Here is a 22,719-nt window from a genome sequence, read left to right on the forward strand (position 1 = left end):
CGAGTCCCATATCGGGCTCCTTGCTCCGCAGGGAGCCTGCTTCTCCATCTGACTCTGCCTTCCACTCTGTCTGCCTGTGCTCGCTCTCGCTCGCTCTCTCTGACAAATAAATAAAATCTTAAAAAAAAAAAAAAAGAAATTCTGTAGCCCAAGGAGAAAATGCCCAACACTGCCCGTCTACGTTTTACTGCAGCACCCAAGACGCACAGCGGTTTGTGTGTGAGAAGTCCGCTTCCTGGGCTCTGCAAGGCCGGGATTTTGGTCTCTTTGCTGCTGCTGTGTGTTTAGTGCTGAGAAAAAGACCTCGCACAGCAGTAGGTGCTGAGTAACGCTGAGTGCATTGATGAGTCAAGGCTTATGTCCCGAGAGGGTGGTCACTATGCGCAGCAAGAACAGGGCAGCAGATGTCGATTATAGCGGGTGTAAGAGCTGAACCAGGAAGACTGGATTAAACTGCCATTCAGTACTTGTACTGAAATCACTCGCCTGTGGCCTACACATTCACAGTCCTATCTTAAGTGAAACAGGATTAGCCGCCTTCTGAAACAAAGTCGGATCCTCTAACTCGCATGTACACACAGGTCTTTTTGAAAAGGCACGCTCTCACTTTTAGCTTATTTGTTAAAAATGTTTTTAACATAGCTCATTCAAACATTTCAATTACCATCTGTTACGTGCTCTAACACGTAGAGATCTGGCGGGTACTGGAATGCAGTGAGCACTCCCACAACAGCCCTAAAAAGCCCAGCTAGTGATCTCTTTCTCATAAAAATGGAGCATAAGATTGATTGATTCAAAATATGTGTTACTGAAGTCTGACAAACTGAATAAACTGACAAATAGTAGGGCTGTTAAAGCTAAAAGCTTTTTTTAAAGCTAAAACCTGTAAAGACCAATGTTTATCGAGCGTTGAGTACCCTCCGCTGTGAACAGTCTGGGTTTCAGGTGGAATTTTCCGGGTCTCCACGCGTCCCATCTGGGGTGGAGGAGACAAACGCCCCAGTAAGATTCTGATGAAGGTGCTAGGAAACGGAAACCGCAGTGCCCTCTACCTCGTCAAGCCGTCCTAGAATGCAGACTATTGGGTCACGGGGTAAACAACAGTGACAGGAGCCACACTGAAGAATGAGCAAAGAAAGCAAGGCTGTAAGGTTTTCATAAAAAATAATCTACCATGAGAGATTTAAAAAATACAATATTCTATTGGAAATAGTCCATCCCCTGTTCTTGCCCTTGCTGCAGAATATATTAAACAGCAATGATAAAAATAATTATACAAAAGGGAATGAACTAGTGATACACAGAATGACAAGGATAAATTTCAAATACATGATGCTAAGAGACAGAAATCAGACTCAAAAAAGGCTTTTATTATCTGATTCTATTTATGTTGTATTCTGGAACAGGCAAAATCACAGGGACAGAAGGCAGGTTGGTGGTTGCTAGTGGCTGGGAAGAAAGGACTGACTAAAGGTGTGTGAAGGAATGTTCTGGGGCGATGGAATGGTTCTGTATCTTGACAGTGGGGTGGTTACAACTGGCTGTGTGTCTAATCTCACACAAGTGTCCAATCAGAAAGCTGGATTCTACTGATATAAACTAAATCCCCCCCAAAAGAGGCTAAAAATAATGAAACTGACCATTTGCCAGTTAAATTAATGTTCAACAATCACGGACATGAACTTGCCCTTCACTCAAGTCATTTTTCTCCAAGTTTAAAATTGTAACAGGAAATCTTTAAAAATGACAAATTAAAGCCAATAAAGATAACTGAGAATTTAACCACCACGGATGCAATTTTCAAAGTTTAAACACAACAGATTTTGTATGTTTTTATAAGAATACTGAAGCTATCTATCATGTTATCTGCTTTAAAAACGGGCATTTCCCAACACTTAGCAAACTGACAGTTTAGAAATTTTAGCTTCTGAAACTAACAAGGTAAAAAAAGGAAAATGGAAAGGAAAGGAAAGGAAAATAAAGAGAAAGAGAGAGCGAGGAAGAGAAAAAGAGGGAAAGTTATTCAGTCCACAAAGCGATAGACGATCTGAAGATTTGTAGTTATGGGAGATTTTCCAAAATCGGCTTTGTGAAATTCAGATGTCACTGGATGGTTATAGAGAGTCACAAGCAGGGCTTTACTCTTCAAAGGAAAAGACAACACCTGCATCTATCTGGTCCCGGCCCCACGGACCTTAAACCAGGTCCCAAGCCCCAGCAGGCAGAACAATGCCTCAGGTTGACTCATTTCCTACCCACTGACTTAGAACACATTTCCCCTTTGTAAGAGGGCCCTTTTTAACACAGAACAGCCTTTAAGGCCATTGTCCACCACGAAAGAATCTGGGTAATAGATGTGTAATCCCATGGAAAAAAGTCGAAACTGAGAAACCAAAATCCAAATGACGGTTATAAATGTTCATAGCTCTTAAAACATATTCCATGAACAGACAGCTCTGTCTACTGTTAATAGACCACAGTCCTTCCTTAAAATACACTGTATCTGCTATTTTATAAAAAAGTTAATAGGGCCCAGAATGAAATAGTTAAGGCAGGGTTCCAGACTAAAACTGGAAAGCACTGTTTGAACAACTGTGACGATTTCAGGGAGAGTGATCTGTAAATCAACAAATCTGTGTGTGTGCGCTCCAGTTAGCAACACAGTGATGAGCTCATCTAAACAAAACTTCCTAGGTACCAGATTAATTGTATTTATCAAAACGATGATGATGGTGAAAATAAATTTTTAAAAAGGCAATTTTTCTGGAAAAAGAGTTGGCAAATAATATTTTATATCTGCTTTAGAGTAAAGAACTTGATAGACTCTTCCATACCTTTAACGTCTGGATCATCAATGTGCGGCTCTAGGTTTTCTATCATTTCTTCAAGTTCCTTTCTGGTGGCCATAGTGATATTTGAAGAACCTGGTGCGGTGACTTCAGAGGTTTCTTCTGGTCTCTCTGGGCTGAGAGTATTCCCACAGCCCTGCTCAAGCTCTATGTCTAGATCTATTTCAGGAAGAGGAGTCCTCCAGAAATGGAAGGAGTTGTACAATTCCTGATCTAAGAGAGCTGAATCTGGTGAACTGGCGCCACCCTCTGGCCGTAATGCAGATTTGTAGTTAGCAGGTTTTTTATCATTCTCATTACTAGCTGCTTCCTGATGAGATTCTGAGGACAAAGTACAAAGTAAAGAGCTGTCCATTGGGACACTTATTTCACCTGGAGATTTCCTAGATGTTTCAGCATGATCTTCCACCATGTTTTCCAGTTTGACACTGGAATTACTAATACTGGGATCTGAAGAAACATCCTCTGGCCTGATCTGTACATCCTCTGGAACTTCTTGATCTCTGATCCTTTTATTGTTTCATTTGGGGGGAAAAAAAATGAAAGTGTAAAAATAATTACTGAAAAAAACTCAATGAGAGACACTACATAAAATATTTAGACAAGTTCAATATTAAATTTACAGATTATCCATACAAATCGAGTAGTGTATATACTGGTAATGCTTCTTTTTCCATCAGCTGTTCTGTACTCAGAGATGTGAACATCTGTTAAGCATAAGTCTAGATATTTAAGCATTACACGAGTTGGAAAAAATAACATTGTAGAATCCCAGAATTCTTAAATACCAGGCTAATTTCAATAATAAACTAAAGAAAAATTGTAGGAAGGTAAATTCCTACAACGCACTTAAAAAATGGTCTGATTCTTAGGATCATGGTATTGCCACTGCTCCAATGATGTACTGAAAAGCTGAGAATTAAAACCCATTTGCTTTTATAAAAAAGAAAAGGAAAAAAACCTCTGTGCAGTATTAGAAAAGATCCTTATTTACTATCTCACAAAGTATTAAAATCCATTTTAGTGTAAATGAAGTTTTAAAAAAATTTCTTCCATACTTTCCAGCTCTACTCCCAAAAGTTTTCCAAAATAGTCATGACTTAGTTGATAAAGGTAGATGGGTACAAGCTCCTCAATTAAAGTCCACGTTTACCACCATCCATTATCTAAACTAAAGCACTACAGTAAGTTTTAATGTTTATCTCCTATCTTTTATTTGACTCTGTTAAATTTAACAAACATGTATTGAGCACCTACTAAGAGCCACGGAACGAAGCCAGTATTGAGGATTCAAATGTGAAAAAGAAGCAGGTCTGGTCAGCGAGATTAAATTACAGGCAAACAAGAGAACCAAACACGTAAGCAAGTTGCACCACCAGACAGAGTGGAAAATACAGAAGCACACTGGGCACAGGAAGCGGGATGCAGGTGAGATGAAAAGGCCTAGAAGAAATGACAGGAGCAGTGCTTAGAAGAACCAGTAAACATTTACAAGGCTAAGGGGAAGAGCATGTATTCAAGGGAGGAAAAGCATATGCAGAGGCAAGCATGACCTAAAATATGTAACACACTCTGAAAACAGCCCTGTCTCTTATGGCTCCAAGAAGGAAACAATGTGACCAGGGTGAAGAACTTTGCCAGAGCCACCGTATTGCATACCCAACACCTCTGGAATGGATCCTATGGGCTACATGGGGTAAGGCAGGAATTAGGAGAACTGCATTTTTAGATGCGTTAATTTTTGAGAAAACATCCTGGAAGCAGGGTGGAAAATGGGGCGGAGGTGAGTAGGAAGTGGGAACCAGCAAGGACTTGGTGAATGAAGGCAGTACATCTGGGGCTATGAAGAAGTAAACGCATTCAAATGATGACCAGACCAACAGGATCTGTTTACTGATTTATCGCAGGCTGGAGATGGGAAACAACGAGAGGGATCTGGAAAGACTGCCAAATTTCTGCTAGGGTGACAGAACAAATCGCAGCAGCACCAACTGAAAGTAGAAAACACAAGAACAGTCTAACGAGAAGGCTAATGGGTTCTGGTTTGGACAGGCTGAGTGAGGTACCTGGGTTGCATTCTGGGGGAGGGGGACGTCCACAGGAAACCGGTCAGACACCAAGGACCAAGTTGAAGGTCATCAGTTCAGAAGGCCAGGTGTAGGACTTAGATGGGCGTGAGGCAAGAAAGAGGAATGGAAACATGAAAGACACAATGAGTATCAGAGTGAAGGCATTCTTTTCGGGGTGCCATAGCGAAAGAGTTGTAGGAACTGCAGGCACAGGAGACCCTATCCCTGATAAGAGCACTATCTAAGAAAGAAGAACGTGAGCTCAAGAACAGAGGTGCACAGATTCAAGGGGCCAAGACACACCTCTTTGATAAGAAACGTGAGAGGGAACTAAGGATGGATGTGTAGGTAAATTTGAGAGCGTGAGGAAAAAAATGAAAGGTGCTCCTGGAAACAGCGTGTGCCTTTACGTACACACAGCAAAAGGTACTAAAGAAGAGGCTCACCAGGACCGAGCAAACGGAAGGCGACACGAACACCCATGTCCTCTCCTAGTTAGTAGCCACCATACACATTCCCATGAAATTATCAATTGCCCTCTGATTGCACTTTATCTCAGGGTAATGTTCACATTATTTTCAAAAATATGTTTTTTTAAAAACACATGATTATTTTAATGAAACTTGAAAAAATTATAGAAAAAATATGTAAGAAGTCATCTGAAAATGTACCGAACAATGACAGCATTTTACTTCTGGTGTTTCCCTTCTATTCTTAGGACTGCAAAATAGACAGTGTGCATGTACAACAGAGTTGTTACATCTGCGTGCAAGCTGGGCCCCGAGTTCCCAGGTCCTTGTCCCAGGGCCAACACTGCATTGCCCTAAACCTGTGAGCCTTTCAAGGCCCCCATGATTCCACATTTACTCCTTAGTAGTAAGGATGAGACACAGGCTTAGGCAACCTTTAAGATTCCTTCCCTCTCCAGAACAGTTCTTGAAGCTAATGCTGTTATGCCAAATAAATGTCTTCTACATGAATTACGTATTTGCCAATCACATGGTCCTTAAAAGACATATTCTGTTTTAAAAATTTAGTGGGATAACTGCTAAAATTTGAATAGTCTCTAGATTAGATGACATATTATACCTATGTTAATTTCTTAATTTTGGTAATCGAACCATGGTTATGTATAAATGCCTGCATTTTGAGGAAATACACAGTGAAATACTAAAGAAAGGCAAAAAAGAATATCATGTCTAAAACATCAAAGTATTCAGAAAAAAGATCAATAAAGCAAATATGGTAGAAGGTTAACATTTCAAGAATCTGAAGGGCATATGGATTCTTTGTGCTATTTTTGCCATTTTTCTGATATGAAAACTAAATGTAAAAAATTAGAGTAACAAGATATTGTTTGGTGGGAGTGGAGACCAAATGGGTTAAAACTTGTAAGTCTTCATCTATTATCTGATAAATTTTTTAAAAATCCTGCATTTAAAATACACAAAAGAACCTAATTAAAAAGGCCATTCAGAGGGTACCTGGGTGGCTCAGTGGGTTAAGCATTTGACTCTTGAGTTCAGCTCAGGTCATGATCTCAGGGTTGTGAGATGGAGCCCCATTTTGGGCTCTGCACTGGGAGTGGAGCCTGCTTAAGATTCTCTCTCTCCCTTTGCCCCTCTCCCTCCCTCTCTCAAACAACAACAAAAGCCATTCAGTATGCAAAACTATTCCTTGGGCCTAAAATTTCTTGATTACTATTCTCACCATGCCATTACGATTAAACTTTAATATTCTTATGGGGGAAAAAAAAGAAGGGCGAAGTCATTCTATTTGTCTAATGTTACAATTACTAGTCTGTCCAAACTTAAAACTCCTAGCATGGTTTTAAGGAGACAAAAAAAAATTTCCCTACTGTTAAATTCTGGGAAGAACTACTACACGTATGAATTGGCAAAAATATAAGTTATCTGAACACTAATTTTTCCCAGAGCTGGGAGTTAGTCAATGCAAGATCCAGCTACTAAATACTAAAATTCTGATATTCTTAGTTGTCAGATTTCCAAGTGCTATTATACAAGTAAAAATCATTTCAAAAGCTGAGAAGAACTCTGATTCTGCCAAATGAGAGAATTAGCCCATTTCCTAAGAGAAACAAGTAACGAGAATATCAGGGTAAGCCAGAAATTTCTCTACCAGAACGTTAATTTTCCTGTAGTGTCTACCTAAGTTTTCTATTAATACCCCTCTGAGTTCTGGACTACCGATTGTGGGCCTAGAAAAATCAGTGCACGTTATTTCCAGGAGAAAATGACCAGTGGCACAGCTGGTCAAGCAGCAGTGTGTCCTGACACAAAAGCAAAGAACATACGTCTTTCCTGTACCGTGAATTAGCCGAATGAAGTTTTCACATCACTGAAATACTTCCAAATTTGTACCAGCAACCATCAATTTTACTGTCACACAGCTGGCATTAAGCTGGATTGATAAAAAGCGACAGAAGTAGTATACCTACTTAAGGCTTCTGAGATTAAAGATTCCCTTATGATTCATTCAAGGTTTATTCTATGCCAACTCTGTGCCAGGCCCAGTGAAGGTGCTCTACACGCAAAAACTCAGAACTCGACTGCCACAGCAGACGGACCTGCAGTCTGCTGTAGGATACACGTGAATACACAACTGAAAAGATAGGGATCAGAAATCAGTGCTCTCACTCCAGTGCTGACAGCCAAGATGCAAAAGCTCTGAATTTCCAAAAAACCTCAAGAAAAGATTCGTGGAAGTAGTGAGTCTACAGACAGCAAACACGCTGACAGTTCACTTTGTTAAATGGGTCGGATGGAACAGAACAGCTTCTCAAACAGAAAGCAAAGAGAACCAAAAGAATTTAAGTGTATTCAGAGAACAATGTAACAGTTTGCTCAACTAAGAAAACAAGGGAATGCTTATTTTACATAATTTAAAAATGCAAATACAAATTTTTAACTCTGCTTCTGGAAGTAGCCTTTATTAACACCTTCCAAGAAGCATTAGTAACCCGATCTAGGGTGAAAGATAAATCTGGTATACAAAGTCAGAGATCTAAAATCAATAAAGGCTTCAGAGAGTATTAAGTGATATTAAATGTTTCTAGGATCAGAATGAAAACTATATAATCAATAGTAGGGGAAACAGACTGTCAAAACCTTGCTAACTTTGTAAGATATTTGTTTGGGAAATCTGAATTTTAGGAAAACTGAGAGGACCTTGAGAACAGGAACTGAGTTCTTGATTTCTATCTATAGGAGCTGGTTCATAGTAGGTGCTCAATTAATTTCCGTATAATCAACCAACCAATCAATCTTAAATAAAGAAACAAGTTTTAAGACAGCTTAGAACAAAAGCTAGTGCAGTATTTAAGAGAGTAAACAAACTAATGGTTCTGAAACTAATAATACATAGGACTGGTTTTTGTTTGTTTGTTTGTTTGTTTTTTGAAGTTAGGAAGTAAAACTACAAAAAAAGCTTTTACGGTATTTAATACAACTCCTTCCTTAGCCAGAAATTCTCTCTTCCCTCCCTTCTACCATTAACACATTTCAATAAAGTCTAACAATATAGTGAAAATACAATGCTACAAAAAGTACTGACTTGACATTAAGACATACCTCATTACAATGGAAGAGGAATTAAGGTTTGTAGGTAAAAGATAACTACCTTTAAATATCTCTTCCAGTAATGTCCTACACAGGCAGTCAGTACAACCACTGGCCATGGTAATCACTCCAACTATTTTTGTCAATAAAGTTTTACTGGTACGCAGCCAAGCCCATCCACTTACATGCGGTCTATGGCTGCTTTCATCCTACAAAGGCAGAGGTTAGCAGTTGTGCCAGACTGAAAATATTTATTATTTGGCCTTTTACAGAAAGTTTGCTGACCCCTGACCTAAAAAATTCTCTGTAAATTTATATTTTCACTTACTAGACTCTCCAGATTTAAAAATAAAGTAATAGTCTTTGCACAATTAGGTGGTGAACAAAGTACACTGACTTTAAAAATGAAAAACATAACATTTCCCCCCATCATCATTTTTGTCAAACTCCTTGCAGCAGCTGTTTTTCAAAAGAACTGACAGAATTTGCTTGCTAGGAAGACAGGTTTAGAGTGATTTTCTTCCTTTACAAAAAACAGTACCTCAGGTTTGTTTGGCTATTCAGCAGGACAGTAGGAGAACGGGCAAAAAGGTAAAACAAGGCAGCAGAGAAGAAAGGAAGAACTGCCAAATCAAAACACCAAGAAAGCAAATATCACAGTATCAAGACCTACAGAAGAAAATGTCCATTAGCATCATGACAAGGGAGGGACAAGACACTATGGTAACTCAAGCATTATAGTAGGGACTGTTTCAAAAACAGGTTCTAAATTATTTCAAGTGCACACCTGTAAAAGTGTGTATTTCCCATGTGCTAAATTAGGCTTGATTTCTTTTTTCCCGAGTATATAGTATAAATTTTAAAAGCTGAAACTCAGAATTTTTTAATGTAAAAAAATTTAAAAATAAAAATCAGAGTTGTCATTTTTATTTTAAAATTAGTTGCCCTATTACACTTAAAGTTGATATTCTAGTTAATCAGTACATCAGCTGATCATTATAATACTTTCCCCCTAGATTGAGAGAGTATAATCCTCATTCTGCAGGCAGAGTTCAAGATCCACAATTAAATTAATTGACTGAAAGGAAAAATAATAGTAAAAAATGGACTACATACTAAAACATATTCCTAAATTAGGTTTTACCCCTTAAAACACTAAACACTTTAAACTGTAGAACAATTACTTCATCTATTCCAAATGTCAATAAATGGTTTACTAGGTAACTAATTTATTAAATAAACATTCAAAAATTATCATCACATCTGTCATTTATACTTTTCTCTATGGCCGGGACCAAGCTCAGTGTGCTATGCGTGTCTTCACCTTCTCACTTAAGATGCAACTAACCAAAGAGACATTTAACAAATGTATTTAAAATATAGCTCTTTAAAAGTATCTACCCATTTTTACAATCAAGAGAAATAACAAAGTCTCCAAAAAGAACATTTATTATAGAAGAAATGAAAAATACATTCACAAGCAATAAAGCTGGAAAGTGAAGTTAAAAAAAATCATACCTATTTTTGTCTTCTACTGATGTATCTTCTGAGCTTTTGCTTTCTTCTTTAAAATACTGGCCTGAGCTAGATGGATTAGCAAAAGTAGATATGAAAGGTCCCAGAGACTGAAAAGCCGCTTGGCGAACCTACAAAGAAAAAGAGGACAGTAATAAAACTTAAAATTAAGGGATTATTAACAGTCTACTTACCATATACTAAGTATGGTTAAAATAGTAATAAGGTAATTTCTACAAAGCCTTCCCACATTCAGAACTATATATCATTCTTCTGCTAGGATTTAGAAATTCTTCATAAACTGTTTTTTTACTTTCAATTTTTTAAAATCTAGCTTGAATATTTATACCATGAGAATATAAATATGAGATCCCCCAGAGTATCTCCATGGAACTAAAGGACATCCTGCAGCATTTTCCAGGAAAACAGAAGAAAATGAAGACTGCCAAACAGAAAATATAGAGCAATAAAGTTGACAGAACGTGATAAATCCATTTCATGTTTTCTGCTAGGCAAGACTATAATCTGCTTTCTACAAGGAAACAAGACAGATGTGTCAGAACTATGGACGCACTTATCAGAAACAGAATATTGACTTAAAATATATTTCACGAAAATCTGGATGCACATATTACTGTTATCCATGAATGTCTCAAGTAGGAGAGCAGAAAAAAGGGTTAAGAATTTTATTTCATATTATATTCCTGTATTATTTTTGTAATCTTGATTTAAAAAAAAAAAAACTGGGGGAGAGAGGTTTTATGAAAGGAAGCAGAAGGAGGAGACAATCTGAAAGAGGCAACTATGATGGGAGAAACCGCAAACCAATTTCTCTAAGACCTTGCCCTTGAGGAATAACAATACCTTTTCCATGGTTTAAAATGAGGATTACAGGGGTGCCTGGGTGGCTCAGTGGGTTAAGACTCTGCTTTTGGCTCAGGTCATGATCCCAGGGTCCTGGGATCAAGCCCCGCGTCAGGCACTCTGCTCAGCAGGGAGCCTGCTTCCCCCCCCCTCTCTGCCTGCCTCTCTGCTTACTTGTGATCTCTGTCAAATAAATAAAATCTTAAGAAAAAAAAAAAACGATGATTACATGACATGTGTAAATTCTGCAAAGGCAAATACATGTGAAGTTTGCCTATTATTAGTATTTACCTTCTGGGGGAAGCAGATAAAAAATGATTCAATTGATTTTTTAAAAAAGGCTAGAATTATATACAAGACAGCAAAGAGAAGCGTATGTGTGAACTTACAGGTCCTTTTCTCCTTTAGAGTCAATAAAATGTTACTTCTATAAAAACATAAAAGGTAACTTTCAAAATTATATGCAAGAGTTTAGTCTACTCTGGATCCTGTTAAAACTCTGAACTTGCCTCAAACCCTTACCAGATTTATATACACTTCAAATGACAGATTTTCAGGAGTCCATTTTTTTTTTAAGTTTTATTTATTTATTTGACAGAGAGAGAAAGATCACAAGGCAGAGAAGCAGGCAGAGGGGGAAGAGGAAGCAGGCCCCCTGCTAAGCAGAGAGCCCAATGCGGGGCTCCATCCTAGGACACTGGGATCATGACTTGAGCCAAAGGCAGAGGCTTAACCAACTGAGGCACCCAGGCACCCCCAGGAGTCCTTCATTTTAATATAAACATATTCCCAAATTAGCAGGAAATACTGTATATCACTAAGCCAAGACAATGATAAAGTAAAAATGAAAATTTCAAATAAGCCACATAATTTTTTCTAACAATCTTATACATTTTAAACATTAAAGTCGTGCTAAGGCTTAACAGTCTTTCTTCTTTGTGGAGTCTGTCTGGAAAATGCATATGGTAAGGTCCTGAGAACTATTTCAGGCACAACAGCATAAGGAGAGCCACTCACCCACTCTCCAGTGAAATCGTTGAAAATGGGGGAGAAAAAACCCAAAAACAACCCACCCAAAACCCCACCAAGTAAAACCTCTGGAAATAGCCCTTAGGGCAGACAACAAAAGAGGGAATATCTATAAATATTCACTAAAGCCAGTCAGTGGTATTTGAATCAGGGAGGCAGAACCTCTACTGCAGACTGTTATGGCCAGCAGCAATGGCCTCCCCCTCTTCTAGCCTCCAGCCAGAGGACTTTTAAGGTTTATCATCCTGTCCCCCGCTACCTGTTGGGCATACCTTCTTCTGCACAATGCCCATTGGTAGAATGGAAGCTCTACCTTGGACATGGCTCAGAACCCTGGGCTCTGAGAATACTCAGAATATAGTCTCTGCCCCAGCTTATAAGACCAGGATAGATGAGCCAAGAGAGCCTGGGGCTGCTGTCCCTCCCACTCTCATCAAAATGAGGTCATCCCAGGATGGGAGGGAGGCATGTAGACATGTCCAAAGCTGTGCTTCCTGGAGGGGGGAATAAGAATTCACTAACACATTCCAGCCAGTCACTAAACAAACAAGTAACAGTAACAAGCCCCAGAGAGGGACAGAAGTACCCAAATCTGCTGTATTATCTAAAATGACCAGGTTAAAAAAAATTATAAAGCATGCAAAGGAACAAAGAAGTATAATCCATACACTGGGGAAAAAATTAAGGGACAGAAAGTATGTGTGAGAACACTAAGATGTTGGACTTAGAAAAAAACTTCGAAGTGACCATTATAAATTGTTCACAGAATGAAAGGAAAGCATGAGTAAAGAAGTAAAGGAAGGTATGAGGACATGAAGAGAACCAGATGGAAATTCTGGAGCTGAAAGGTATAATGACTGAAATAAAAACTCACCACATAAATTTAAGTAGTTCTGAACTGGTAGGAAAAAAAAGAATGAGGAAACTCAAGGTATATTAATAAAGTTTAGCAATGAACAGAGAGAAAAAAGAAAATGAGGAAAAATGAACAGAATCTCAGAAAATGTGGGACTCCATTAAGTGCACCATTATATGTGTAATGGGAATACCAGAAGAGAAAAGACACAATATTTGAAGAAATGATGGCTCAAAATGTTCCCAAATTTATTAAAAATCAGTAATTTACACATGAAAGCAGCTCAACATGTAGGATAAATTAAGAGATCTACAAACACATCATAGTGAAAATGCCAAAAGTCAAAAGCAAGAAGATATTGAAAGTGGCAAAAGGAAAGTAACATACCACTTACAAGAGAACCTCAATAAAATAAACCTAACTTCCTGCGAAAACAAGAGAGATCAGAGGGCAGGGGGTAAGACACAAAGTGTTCGAAGAAACTGAAAACAAAACAAAACAAAACAAAACAAAACAAAAACACCCTGTTAACCAAGAGCCCTGTACCCAACAAAGCTAACTTTCAAAAATGAAAGCAAAATACAGACATACCCAGATAAGCAGAAACAGAATTTGTTGCTACCACATTTACAGGACAATAAACACAAAAGGAAGCTCTTCAGGTTAAAAGCCAGTTACCCTGGATGGTAACTCAAAGAAGGAAGGATGATCTCAAACTACTAACTTAATCTTCTGCCTCAAGACATTGGAAAAATAAAGAGCAGCAGAAGAGAGGGTATAATATAGATTAGAGTGGAAGCTAATGAAATAAAGAACAGAAATAAAGAGAACACTGATGAAACTAAAGCTTTAAAAAGATTAACAGAACAGACAAACCTTCAGCAGTATGGCCAAGAGACAAAGACACTAGAATCAGAAAGAAGGGACATTACTACTGACATTACAGAAATACCAAGATTATGAAGAAAATACTACAGATCATATACCAGCAAATTAGATAACTTACATAAAACAAATTCCTAGACAAACTACTAAAACTGACTCAAGAAAAAATAATCTGAATAAGTCTCTAACAAGTGAAGATTATCTGAATAACCCTATAACAAGTAAAGAGATTAGGAAACACAAAACAAACAAAACTACATACAAAGGAAAAGTCCAAACTGAGCCGGTATCATAGCTGAATTCTACTCAACATTTAAATGAGAACACTGATTCTTCACAAATTCTCCGAAAACAAAGAGGAGGGAGCCCAACTTGTTTTATGAGGCCATTATTACCCTGTTAACAAAACAACCCCCCCCCCCAAAAGCCACAAGAAACTATAGACCATTATTTCTTATAATATGGAAATAAAAACCCCTAACAAAATAGTATCAAATAGTCTAGCAAGATATCAAAAATTATTACACTCTGGCCAGGTGAGACTTACCAAAGGTTTAATGCTTGAAAATCAATATACCACATCATATCCTTAGAATGAATGTGATTTCTATGTACAGAAGTTTTTTCCAGTTAAAAAAGTTAATATAGTAGTTTGTCTGTCTACTCCTAAAACAATTACCAATAACATAATTATTTCTTAAATCATGAAATCAAAATCACGTTTTGTGTAAAATGTATTATTCTACAGAAATGAGAATTAGACAAAACCCTACCCAACGTGAAGGATCACTGATCAAATTAATAAACAGTGCTGACAGCTTAGTCCGTCGGATTTCTTGACATGTCGCACAGGAAACCGCCATGAAGCATTCGGCACAAGCCTTCCGGACTCCCCACACGTTATCAGAACAAAGCTGGAAAAACCTGGGCAGCTATGCAAGGACAGTGGTATGTTAGGCAGACAACGTGGGTTTTAGCGATTCATTTTATTTCATTTTCTGCTTTCACAGTGTTTCAAAATACTAGATTTTCCTGTAACAATTTAGAAGACTTGTTTTGTATTAAAACTCAGCAATATGAAATAAATCACACCTCATTCATAGCCCTGCTGACTGGAAAAGCAGAAACAACAAAGATAGCTTCAGTTTCATGCAAAAGCTTGTACCTAAGCTGTTTTGCTTAATGGATGGTTTCAGAAACTCTTTAAGTAGGTTAACTGGTACACGAAGCATGTATATCCCAGGCACTAAGCATTTAAAAATAACAAGCTGTAGATTTGTCACTAGAATACTTGAGATTTGCAATAAAATTACAGATTTCTTCGAGTACAATTGATTTCTTTAGTAGAAATGGGAGAGGTAAAAATAAATCAATGGTCCTTACATATCATATATCTGCATTTTTAACAAACTATAATCAAAACACAATTCAAGTGCCTAGATTATAGAAATGTGAACTCCCAAACTCAGAGTCATTATCTTTCTGATTCACATTCATGAGACTGTGTTAATAAAATGTGGGGGTAAATGTATGCATTTTAAACTTTATGTATTACTCTGTAATGGACTGCTTACCCCTCTGTTACCCCTTTATCTCTGCACTACTCACCAACATCTCCTCAGTAGCTTGCTGGCCAACTACACTGCAGATATCTCCAAAATTGGCAGCACAGACCTGACAACAGAAGCATGACTGACATTTCAAAATCATCCAAACACAGGGCTTTTAAAACAATCTTTTAAGTTTCACATATCAATACAGTAACCAGTATAACCATGTGTTCTTAAACAAACAAAATGCCTAAAAAATACCTTTCGAACATGAAACATTCTGCAATCACAGCACATCTCACAAAACCTAGGGAGGATAAGACGCTCTGTAATGTCCTTCCCAACCATGGGAGCCATTTTGCACATTATCTAAAATGGATAAGAACAAAAGCACACTGAAAACATCTTTAAACTAAGACTTTTCCCGTAAAGTCTGCTAACTTATCAAAAGTATATACTTTAGAAAATATAATAGGTTGTGGCATCATTTTCCCGCATATATCACGAACAACATTCGTCTTATTTATCCAGGTTCAAGGGAGAAAAATAGATATTTACTACTATCAATAATTACCAAATGCACAGTAAACCCAGAGATAATCTGAAAAATTTCATTTCTGAGTATAGTTTCAATCATATTATTTTGCCTGGTAACTTTAACAGTAAGAAAACAAATGGTCACTGTTCAAAGGAAAGATGATCCACAAGAATTTTGGGCTCAGTATACTTGTACTGCTAAGAGAAGACTCTCTAGAGGCAGTCCTTACCTTGCAAAGTACCAAGTTAACAGAAACTCGTGCAAAAGAGAACTGTGTCCCTTGGTTCTAATGAAGACAAGGACCCAGTTCCAACATGCAGTTTCAGGCAAATGAGGATGAACTATGTTTGAAAATTGGCCCAGTGTTATTTAAAGGAATACCCCACTCCACCCTCCAGTTAGTACAGAAAGACATCTGATAGTCTGTTATTACTATACCGACTCCTAGCCCATACAAACATGATGAGAAGTAAGAGAAAGAAAACATTATTCATACAGGACATGATTCTCTACATAGAAAAATCCCAAGGACTCTACAGAAAAGCCACTAGAACAAATAAGTGGGCTTAGGAAATTTGCAGGGCATATACCAGAACCAAAAATGAACCAAGGAAATGAAAACATTTAAAAACAGTATCATTCACAACAATGTTAAGAAACACGGTTCAACAAAATACAGAAATGCTGTCTTACTGAAAACTACAAAACATTGAGGAAAAACATCAAACACGTAATTAAATGGGGAAATCGACCATACTCATGGATTGTTAGGTGGGTGATTATCTCCAAACTGATTTATAGATTCAACACAATTCCTATCAAAATCCCAGCATCCTCACAACTGGTGGTAACATCTGTATTTCCCAAATTCCAAAGCCAGTTTTGTTCTTTGACTCTATACTGTTTCTAAGCATTTTCAATCCCTAAAGATCTGAAGTTACATCCTGTATCACTGATCTAACATAATTAAATTAATCAGAATGAACTGTCTCCAAGATAGAGAACAACTAGAAAGCTAGGATGTGCAGAACATGATAAAATAAATAAACCGACTGTAGAAGAATCCTGGGTTTCATTCTAGTGCTGGATATAGTCCATTAGTTATAATGTGTCACTATTATTAAGTCCCATAAAAATAAAAGAGCAAGTTAAACTCTCCTCAGTTAATGCAAAACCTGATTTTCTTCATTGAGGAACTTGTGAAATTAAAAAAAAAAATTCTACACTTTGGAATTCTAACTTAATTGTACACTTTAAAATGGTTTTTCATTATGTGAATTTCATTTCAATAAAAGTGATATTACTGAAAAGTATCTAAATTTACTATTAACTGGCATGGAGTATCTAAAAAATAAAATAATGGAATCAAGACATTTCCAAGGGAAAGGGGACTATAGAGATAACTTAATTCATCCTAATGATCCAGAAACATTACCCAATTTTTGTGTAATTCTTTTCATATCTACAAAGATGCTATTATTTTAGGGTTTTATTTTTTATTTTATTTTTAGGTAATCTCTACACCCAACATGGGGTTTGAACGCATAGCCCTAAGACGAAGAATCACACATGCCACCAACTGAGCCAGCCAGATGTCCCTATTTTAGGTTTAAACAGTAAACTCTCACTTTCCAAGTAGATCTGAAATTTTAGATGGACTTGTTAAACCGGACTTTGTTATGTACATGATTTAATCCATGTGTTTTTCTTATCTTCACAATTTCTATCACATATTATATATCATTATAAAATTACTTGCCTGACTATCCTTCCCCCAAGGACCACACTGTCAGGGCAGGAGCTATTTTTTTTTTTTTTTCCTGTGCTTACATCGTGCCTAAAAAAGTGTAACCAATGTTACTTTATTCAATACTGGGTTTTTGTGTTTTTTGTTTTAACTGCACTGATTAGTTCTCCCATCTTCTTTTTCTGTAATAATGAATTTACAGTTACTTACTATTCTCTTGCTGCAAATCTTGCTTTCTCAGAGCCCTGCGATAGAGCTCATCTAATTCACAGATGCAAAGCACAACATGGGGCCCGCAGAACACAGACCTCTTTTATATGCCTATGTCCCTCTCTAGCCCTTTCTAATGCTCTGGGGCTACTGTGATACCTAATAAACTCCACAGTACATACTACAATATTTGAGCACTTCCTATTTGTCAAAACAGTGATGAACTTTTGCCTGTTAAAGAAAAAGTGTCTTCTACTTACAGCCACAGCTTCTGTTTTCACATCATCGTTGCTATCTGGGGCAGTTAGCTCTATGAGGACGGGGCACACTTTGGTCTCCACATCAAATCGCTCAATTAACTCCTGCTCCAGCAGAGCCAGCAAAGCTGCCTGACTTGTTTTTCTTACCTAGGAAAAAATTAGAATAAACCAAGTACATACATGATGTAACAAGACCCTACTACTTGTTTTTCACGAAAGTGAAGACTTTTCATCTCGACTTAAAGGGATTCATAACTGGCAAAACTTTGCAAATAAAAAACTTGTTGCTATTTTCTCCAGCTATTGCCAAGACAGAACTTGGCAGACTATGATGCAAAAAATGAACTGGAACAGGAAAGCCATCCTTGTGGGGTGCCCAGGTGGCTCAGCTGGTTGGGAGTCCGACTCTTGATCCCAGACCCTGGGACTGAGCCCTGCATTGGGTATCCTACTCAGCAGGAAGTCGGCTTCTCTCCCTCTCCCTCTGCCCCTCCTCCCAGCTCACATGCTATCACATGTGCAAAAGGGAAGCCACCCCTGTGAACGGTGACTCTCTAATTAGCAAACTTTCTGAGGGGCACCCATGAGGGTACCATGTAAGAATGCAGCTACAGGGCACTGTCTTATCATGGCATTAAGGGGACTTTCTAGATTTGCCAGACTCTCAACATATCTTGTCTAAGACACAAAGTCATTTTGAAAAACAGAATAATGAAGCTGAGGAGGAAAAAGCACTCAAATGAGACCAGCTAGGGGAGGCCATTCTACATACAACATGGTAAATGTAAGAATATGTAAATGGCACTCTTACCTGATTATTCTGATCTGCAAGATATCTAACCACAATAGGTAGTAAGTATTTGGAAAAAGCATATGGGATTGAAGGCCGGTTTTCTTGACAAAACAATGCAATATGAGGCACCTGTTCCATCAGCTCTGCTCTCACCGTCGGTTCTATTGAAATAACAGAAATGTGAACAAACACATTATCCCAAATTCACAAAATCTTTGCCTGGGTGTAAGACTATTCAGGAAAGCTCTGGACTTCCATCCTCAGCATAAAAGGGACTTACACAGTGTTCTCTAACTCTAGGATCCTTTTTCACAATCATATGCATATGCAGGTCAACCCCTCAAGTAAAAGGAAGATCCTACTCCCATCGCCAGGCTTCTATCTTCCTACTGTGCACTAAGTATGCAATCATTTCCTATTATGACCAAATTTATCCATCACCTACATTGTGTCACATATGCTAGGGGTTAAATATCCAATATTCACATCTACAAAATATGTAATATCTATGAACTATTTAAGAGCCTCCTAGGACAAGTCATAAGGACTGGTTCCTAACCTAAATTTAATCAATGAATACAGAATTTACAGTTAAAAATAACTAAAGACTAAAATAAAGTAGACCAATCAATTTAAAGAAACAAAGGATCTGAAAAGACCCAAGTACGTACAGCAAATTTAAGAATGACAAATATAGTATTTCAAATCTCTGGGTTTCAAAAGGAGGAACTGCCTAAAAGTAATGGCAGGAGAATCAGTTATGTGAGAAAAAAGGGTGATTCCTATCCTGCATATCATACATGAATTATAATTAAAGTTCCAAACTTTTTTTTAAAGATCAAAAGCACTAAAAGACAACATTTAAAAAAAAAATGTTAAATCTTGAGGTGAGAAGCCATTCCAAGGTAAACAAAACCCCCACACCAACTTTGAGACCAATTAATTTCACTTTATAAAGCCTCGATTATAGACAACAGGTACCATACTGAGTTAAAAGGCAAGCTGGTCTGGGAGAAAATACACATATAATAAAGTATTAATAACTAAATATACAAAGAACCCATTGTTCAAATGAACACAAGGAAGAAAATAAGGATAAGGACAGGTAGTTCTCAGAAGAAATGCAAATGACCAAGACACATAGAGACATGACAGATTATCAATACAATTCATTACATCAGACCTAATTAGAACTTTGGTATTAATGATTATATCATTACAGTTACTTTAAGGTAAAAATGCATGCATGGGTCCAGAGGAACTTTAGATTTCAACAAACAGAAATTAATGAAAGTATCAGGAGATAATGCACTAGCATCTTACAAAGCTAAGAATCTTTATCAACAAACCAATATTTGGAATTTCTATTACATGGTTCTGCCATTTGAAGTTAGACAGTAACTGAACAAAATAGTGCTTCTGTTTTATTTTTTAGTTAAAAAAAAGGACATAGGCCTCTCCTTTTCCTCACTGACCCTGTATTTGCTTACATGGACCTAATAATTATACATATTTTTGAAGCAAAAGAAGGATACAAGTTACAGTTCTGGTTAAGAATGAAATCAATAGGGGTGCCTGGGTGGCTCAGTTGGTTGGGCGTCTGCCTTTGGCTCAAGTCATGCTCTCACCCACATCAGGCTCCTTGTTCAGCCAAGAGTCTGCTTCTCCCTCTTCCTTGGTCCCTCCCCACTGCTCAGTCCCTCTCTTAAATAAATAAATAAAATCTTAAAAAAAAGAAAAAAAGAATGTGATCAGTAACTTTTCTTTCTTCAAAGACCTGGTTAGGCAAACAGACCAATGGAACAAAACAGAGTCAAGAAATGAACACACATGGGGCGCCTGGGTGGCTCAGTGGGTTAAGCCAGTGCCTTCGGCTCGGGTCATGATCTCAGAGTCCTGGGATCGAGTCCCACATCGGGCTCTCTGCTGAGAGCCTGCTTCCCTCTCTCTCTCTCTCTGCCTGCCTCTCCATCTACTTGTGATTTCTCTCTGTCAAATAAATAAATAAAATCTTTAAAAAAAAAAAAAAAAAAATAAAAAAAAAAAAAAAAAAAAAAAAAAAAAGAAATGAACACACTGTGAGTCATATGGGAGGAACTGAAGTGCTGGGGAGGGATTTCAGAGCTACTATGATGGCTGAAGAGAACGAAGAAAAGGGAGTTGAGTCCAAGGTCTCTAACTTGATAAGCTGGGCTGATCATGACTACTGAAAAATACAGTTGTAAAATTAATGCATATATTCCATTCTCTTAAGCAAACAAGGAGCTTAGAACCTTTAAGTCTTTCATCTGCCTTATCCTTATCAAGTTCTATCTTGATTTTTTTATTTCCCTGAAGTTATTACTCATAGTTTTAGGATTTTTATAGAGCAAATGCTTGTTTAAATTTACTACTAATTTAGTAAGTTTTTTTTCCATCCAACTCTTTTCTGTTTCAATTTTTAAAAATCTATACATACAGTTACACACCAACATGATAAGCTTCAGAAGTATAAAGAAGCTAGACACAAAAAGACATTTTCAGTATGATTCCATATAAAAGTTCAGAGGGGAAAATTAATCTATACACTTAGGGGTCAAACATGGATTTACCTTGGGAAAGAAGAACAGGACAGAAATGAGAAGGTGCTCTGAAATGGTTTCCGGGATGCTAGTTTTATCTCTTGATCTGAGTAGTAATTACATGGGCCTTCATTTTGCTTTTCTTCATGGGGCCGGAAATTTATAGTCCATGTACTTTTTTTTGTTTTTGAAAGATTTTATTTATTTATTTGACAGAGAGAGATGACAAGTAGATAGAGAGGCAGGCAGAGAGAGAGGAAGAGAAGAGGCTCCCTGCTGGGCAGAAAGCCAGATGCAGGGCTCCATCCCAGGACCCTGAGATCATGACCTGAGCCAAAGGCAGAGGCTTTACCCACTGAGCCAGCCAGGCACCCCAGTCCATGTACTTTTTGTAGTGAGTTTTATTGAATATTAAAGTAACAGAGCCCCCCAGCAAGTGTTCCTGTTGCCCATCTATGTCACCAAGTGTCTGTACTGGTACATTACTGTTCTATATCATAAAAACACACTCTAGGATGTCACGGTATGAACCCCTACAATCTAGCCCTCGACTGCCTTATTGAACAGCCTCATTATTTTAAGCCATAGACTCAATAAACTACCTGTTGACCAAATGGGCCACTATTTTGAACTCCTTAATCCTCTAAACCAGTCTTTCCTTCTCCTGAGTATGCGGTTTCCCTTCTCTGTACCTCATCATTCTAATAAATTTCACTAAATGTCACTAACTTTCTGAAACCAGCACCAACTCTCCCTGTTATAAAGTATTATTTTTAAGTTATTTGCATTCATTAAACTGTTAATTTGATGACAGGAATTCTTATTCACCTTAGTAACTGCTCTAGCATTTATTCTAGAATCTGGCCTAGGACTGTGCACTGTATTATGCTTATCAAATGAACAAAAAAATGTGAAAGTCAATAGAAAAGTCAATAGTCTTAGTCAATAGAAAGTCAATAGTCATATTTACCATGAACTCAACAACTTGAGAGTATATTTAAAAATATATATATACAGTTGACCCTTGAACAACTAAGGGGCTGGAGCACTGACCCCTCCCTGTGTAGAAAATCCACATAAAACTTTTGACACCCCCAAAACCTGACTACTATTAGCCTACTGTTGACTGAAAGCCTTACCAATAACAAGTCGATTAACATGTACTTTTTATGTTTTATATTGTATGCTGTATTCTCACAATAAAGTAAGCTAGGGAAAAGAATATGTTATTAAGAAAATCATAAGGAAAATACATTTAAAGTACTATACTCATCGAAAAAAATCTATCAATGGACCTGAACAGTTCAAACCCATGTTCAAGGGTCAACTATATATAGATAAATATATTTATAAAAACAAGTACTATGGGTGACAAACAGGTAAAAGAAAATAAACACAAATTTCTCCCTAAAGAA

The 22,719-nt window shown here is 37.5% G+C and overlaps 1 protein-coding gene across 5 annotated transcripts in view; it reads right to left on the reverse strand.

The window, feature by feature from the left end:
* Positions 1 to 22,719, reverse strand: part of PPP4R1 (protein phosphatase 4 regulatory subunit 1) — a 62,165-nt gene that overhangs the window by 16,484 nt on the left and 22,962 nt on the right. For 4 of the 5 annotated variants that reach the window (XM_059140117.1, XM_059140118.1, XM_059140115.1 and 1 more), the window contains exons 5-11: positions 18,762 to 18,904; positions 17,951 to 18,097; positions 15,457 to 15,564; positions 15,254 to 15,319; positions 14,419 to 14,577; positions 10,015 to 10,142; positions 2,835 to 3,358 (exon numbers count right to left, since the gene is read on the reverse strand). In XM_059140117.1, coding sequence (XP_058996100.1) covers positions 2,835 to 3,358; positions 10,015 to 10,142; positions 14,419 to 14,577; positions 15,254 to 15,319; positions 15,457 to 15,564; positions 17,951 to 18,097; positions 18,762 to 18,904 — 1,275 coding nt within the window. The remainder of the gene's footprint in view (positions 1 to 2,834; positions 3,359 to 10,014; positions 10,143 to 14,418; positions 14,578 to 15,253; positions 15,320 to 15,456; positions 15,565 to 17,950; positions 18,098 to 18,761; positions 18,905 to 22,719) is intronic. The other variant, XM_059140116.1, reaches the window with a different exon arrangement.

Source organism: Mustela lutreola, chromosome 11 (assembly GCF_030435805.1).
Source record: "Mustela lutreola isolate mMusLut2 chromosome 11, mMusLut2.pri, whole genome shotgun sequence".
Lineage (NCBI taxonomy): Eukaryota > Metazoa > Chordata > Mammalia > Carnivora > Mustelidae > Mustela > Mustela lutreola.